At 41.6% G+C, this 5,191-nt stretch overlaps 1 protein-coding gene across 1 annotated transcript in view; it reads right to left on the bottom strand.

Moving 5' to 3' along the window:
- Window positions 1-6: 6 nt before the first annotated feature.
- LOC108297700 (high affinity immunoglobulin gamma Fc receptor IB) overlaps window positions 7-5,191 on the bottom strand; it is a 6,831-nt gene continuing 1,646 nt past the window's right edge. The window contains 1 exon segment of the mRNA XM_037735544.1: window positions 7-1,452. Coding sequence (XP_037591472.1) covers window positions 1,184-1,452 — 269 coding nt within the window. The 3' untranslated portion in view covers window positions 7-1,183.

Below are 5,191 nucleotides of genomic sequence, written 5' to 3'. Positions count from 1 at the left end.
ACAGGGTTGCCTGTGTAGCATCCAGGTCCTTTTCACAAGACATGCCCTTTACCCCCTTGGGAAAGCTGGCCCTGGGAAATGCATCCATACTTCCAGCACAGAGCCATTCTTGGGGTGTCTTAATAGACATAATTAGGGTTGCCAGCTTGCTCAGTCCTACTGAGAATACCCCTATACCAGGGGTCCCCAACCTTTTTGGTCCTAGGGATGGGTTTTGTGGAAGACAATTTTTCCACAGCCAGAAGCTGGGGTGGGGATGGTTCTGGAAGGAAACTGCTCTGCCTCAGATCATCAGGCATGCGCAGTTCACAATAGTGTTCATGTTCTTATGAGAATCTAATTGCTGCCACTGATCTGACAGGTGGAGGAGCTAAGGGTAATGGTGCCTCAAGAGGAAGCTCACCTCCTGCTGGGCGGCCCAGTTGCTAACAGGACACAGACGGATAAGGTCGGGAACCCTGCTTTACATGATCCATCCTTCCCTGAGTGGCCATGTCATCTGGTAGCCCTTTGGGTAGTAGTCAACTAGGAGTGAACCCTGATTCACACACTTGTCATTTCAGTGACTCATTACTTGTGTTCCTGACTGAAAAAGATAATATGGGTCAGTAATTTATTTCCTACAGGAATGAAGTTTTTTTTTTTTCTCAGAAAGAAAAAGGTTGCTAGTGATTGTATTAAGAGGAAAGGCCATATGCAAACTGGAACAGAGGAAGCTGCTTAGCTTGCAGATGCTTAGGAGGAAGTGGCACCACAGAGGCTGTGCTGTCCCTGAGCGGTAGATGGACAGTATAACCCAGTTCCTAATGTGTTTTGGGTTTCCATTTCTATGAAGCTTTCATGAGATTCCATGGTATTATTTTCTTATAACTCTCCTAGCTACCTAGAGTGAGTCTCTCTATTCCTTACAACCAAAATAAGATGAACGAAATGGATCTACATTATGCCCTGACTTTGACATTAGCTCCTGTGATTATTGATGGGGGCTGCAGTACACTGGAAAGAGCAATGGACTGGGACCCAGAGACCTCAGTTTTGGTTCCATCCCAGCCACTGGTCATGGTGAGGCCTTTAGTTAGGCAGTTGACTTCTCTGGAGCTCAGTTTCTTCGCTTGTAAATGAAAGTGAGGAGTTTAGATTATTTATGATGGTCCCTCGGAGGGAGGGACTATCAGTTCTATGACTATTCCGATACAATACCTTTCACAGTGACAGGTACTCTTGCTGATGTGTAGCGATGCCGTCCCATGCCTGAGCAATGGTAGATTCCATTGTGACTTATGTTGGTTTTCGGAATGGTGAGATTAGAGTTCCCGGGGAAAGACTTGAGGACTTTGCCATTTTGATAGTAAAACACATTGTACACCAGCTTATTCTTCCATGCATGACACCTCAATGCCAGAGGCTCTCCTTCCATGAAGACTCTGCTGGAGACCTGGAGTAGTAGCCAGTCTGAAAAATGTGAATTCAAAATGTATGCATACAGTGGAGGAGGTACAAGGAAGCCCGAGTTTGGCTGTGGGGCTTTCTGTTTTTTCTCCTTGAAACATCCAACCTCAGAGCTCTGCTAAATCTCAGGCCTATATCCAGTTCCTCAAATATCTTTAGCTTTAGTGGAAATAAAGGCAATCTTTACTGGCAACTGTGCACACAGCCCTTTCTTGTCTTCCCTTTCCAGATCTCAGAAGTTGGTTGAAACAAAAGCAGTTCATACAGCATGGTAGGCAGAATTCTAAAATGATCCTAATGACTCACTCCCTTGTGTAATCCCATTGAGTGTGGGTAAAACCTGGGACTTGCTTCTAGCCAACAGAATATGACAAAGAAGATGGGATGTTACTCTTGGGATTGCTGCATTGTGAAGACTCTATCTTAGCAGACTGGATGAAGAAAGTCTCCTCCTGACCTTGAAGAGGTAAGCTGCCATGCTGGGAGAGGGCCACAAGGCAAGGGCCTCTGGGACCTGAGAGTGGCCCCACATTGACGGGCAGCAAGAGAGCGGGAACCTCAGTACTATAACCACAAAGAACTGAATTCTGCCAGTGACCTTTGAGCCTGGAAGAGCTTCAAAAGAAACACAACAAAGTCAACACCCTGACTGCAGCCTTGGAAGACCCTCAGCAGGGCACTCAGCCAAGCTGTGATGGCAGTCCTGACCCATGGAAACGAAGATCAAAAATGTATGTTGTTGCAAGCTGCTAAAAGTCTTTCACAGCAATAGAAAACAAATACACTCCACCTCTTGACAAATTTGTTAATAGGACCACTCATCCTAAGACAAACACTCAGAAGGGCAAACATCAGATATAAACATCTTACTACTTTGACAGGAATACTCACATAGTAATGATATCTTTAGCAAAACAAGCTCCAAGTCAATGGGTTCTTTCTTTTGACATACACCTCTGCACATAGCCAAAAATGCTTCACCTACTTCTCCAGAGGTGGTTGATTTGGCTAAATAAAAATGGGGTTCTTAGGAGACCAGGGAGGAGAAGAGAAAATAATGCTTTTTCCCTCTTCAGAACTTATCTAAGAATGGAAGAAGGCAGGTGTTTCTATGCTATATGTAGCATGAATTTTGCAGTCATGGATATTGACATAACGCTTCCAAATATAATTAATTCTCTTCCCTCCCTTATTCCCACCCACAGCCAGAAGGTGCTGGAAGATTGCACTGCCTGAACACTGACATCTTTACATATCCAAAAGAGTGGGAAATTGTAACACTTCCATCGGAAACCATCAAACACTAGTAATTGTAGAAAATATTTGAATGACACAATTAATAGAATTGATTTTGTGGGATGCTATACTTTAGAAAGAAAATTCATATGCTCTCTAAACACACATGCAATGTAAGAAAAATTAAGTGTGAACTAGGCCACAAAGCATTTTTCAACAAATACTAATGAACTGATACTAAATTTAACACAAACTCTAACCAAAGTGCCACAACATTAGAAATCAATAACAAACAGCCTCCAAAAAACTTCTAAATAATTCATGAATAAAAAGTGTCTAATGGAAATTTGAAAACTTTTAACCTTAAGAGGTGATGGGAGTATTACAAATCAAAACTCACGAGATGCAGCTTTCAGCAGACATTACTGATTTCCTACTCAACAATCATTCGCCCATCTTCGTGCCCTTGGAGTAGGTCGGGGACACCCGTTTTCAGCCATATGATTAGGATTCAGGCTCACCAACCAGCTGCATTTTTTTGGTCTCAGCATATACAGATTAAATTGAAATGCCTAAGGGTCGGTGAGCTGCAATTGAATCTCCCACGGCTGACTGTGGCAAAATATTTTAAAGTAGGGCATGACGGCACCATCCTCAAATTTTGGTGTGTTTTTCTGTAGTAAAATTAAGAAGTGTTGTTCATTGAAAACAAACAAACAAAACTAATATGATAGTGAAAAGACAAACCACAGAATGGAGAATATATTTAAGACACTTGAAAAAGGACTTATATGCAGATATCCAGAATATATATAAATAACTCTTGTAAGTCAATAAGAAAAAGACAATAGGGCCGGGCGCGGTGGCTCAAGCCTGTAATCCCAGCACTTTGGGAGGCCGAGGTGGGTGGATCACAAGGTCAAGAGATCGAGACCATCCTGGTCAACATGGTGAAACCCCGTCTCTACTAAAACTACAAAAAATTAGCTGGGCATGGTGGCGCATGCCTGTAATCCCAACTACTCAGGAGGCTGAGGCAGGACAATTGCCTGAACCCAGGAGGCGGAGGTTGCGGTGAGCCAAGATCGCGCCATTGCACTCCAGCCTGGGTAACATGAGTGAAACCTTTTCCTAAAAAAAAAAAAAGAAAAAGAAAAAGAAAATAGAAAAATTGTCAAAAAGACCTTACAAAAGAGGATACCCAACATGTGAATTGTCAATATCACAGTCATTAGGGAAATGCTGAATTTGCATTTATATATCCAAAAGAGTGGGAAATTGTAACATACCTCCATCAGAAACTGTCAAATACTATAATGCTAGGAAATATTTGAAACATGTAAAAAAAAAAGGTCCACAGCCACAAGAGGTCAAAACCAGAAACAATCCAAACGTCCCTTAGTAGAACGGGAAAATGTGAAATATACATAAATAAGAACAAATGAACTTCAGTTTATACAGTTCACAATCATCATGTTGAGAAAAAGAAACCAGATACAAAAGTGTACGTCCTGTCCCGTGCTGTAGCCCTTTATATGAAGTTCAAAAATAGGCTGAAAACCTATGGTGCTGGAAGTCAGTGTCAGGGGGTGGACTCGACATGGGCAAGAAGGAGCTTCTGGGGCACCGGAAATGTTCTATTTCTTGATCTGGATGCTGTTTACTTTGCAAAAATTTACTGAGGCGTCCACTTATGGCTTGTCGTACATAGGTTATATTTCAATGATAATTCACATTAAAACGTAATGTACAAAAGATATGAGTCTCAATAAGTCACCGATGCTGGTTGTCCTAGAGTCCGTGTAGAGGCAAAGAAAATGGCCTCTTCCCAGCCCTAGTCTTTTTGTTGTCACTTGAACCGTGAAACACTTCTGCTTGAACTATACAAAATGTCTTGTTGAAACAGCTCTGTCAGAGGTTGCAGTGAGCCAAGATCGTGCCACCGCATTCCAGCCTGGGCGATGGAGTGAGACTCTGACTCAAAAAAGAAAAGAAAACAGAAAAAAAGAAAAGAAAAGAAACAGCTCTGTCAGCTTCCCTCACTCTCCATCCTAGGAATTTATTTACAGAGATCTAAGGGACACATGAGGAACATCTCCCCTCAGACATTCAGACAGTTTCAACACATTTCCTCTAATAGCAACCATGTTTGCATAAAGGTAATTTTGCCTCCAGTGTGGATTAACCTTTGCATTCTCACTTTCAAAGAAGTTTCCGCTCATGACTTCTGAATAACTAAATGTACATTTGGTTATTTTGTCTTGTCTATTGAATGAAGCATTTTTTTCTGAGAATATTGCAGTCTCCATCTCTTGACAAACAGAAACTCCTTAACAGGTTTAAGTGGGTGGTGGGTTTGTCTGCTTCTATTTATTAAAATATGACAATAATTCCACGTTCCAAATATTATCTTATAGATATATTATGAAATGTGCCCCCAGAATGTATGTATAAAGATGTTTACTGCAGCAGTGCTTGTAAAATAAAAAGAATGGAAAGGTCTTAT

The sequence above is a fragment of the Cebus imitator genome, unplaced genomic scaffold, assembly GCF_001604975.1.
Source record: "Cebus imitator isolate Cc_AM_T3 unplaced genomic scaffold, Cebus_imitator-1.0 Scaffold831, whole genome shotgun sequence".
Lineage (NCBI taxonomy): Eukaryota > Metazoa > Chordata > Mammalia > Primates > Cebidae > Cebus > Cebus imitator.
This window is presented reverse-complemented; position numbering and strand designations above follow the sequence as displayed.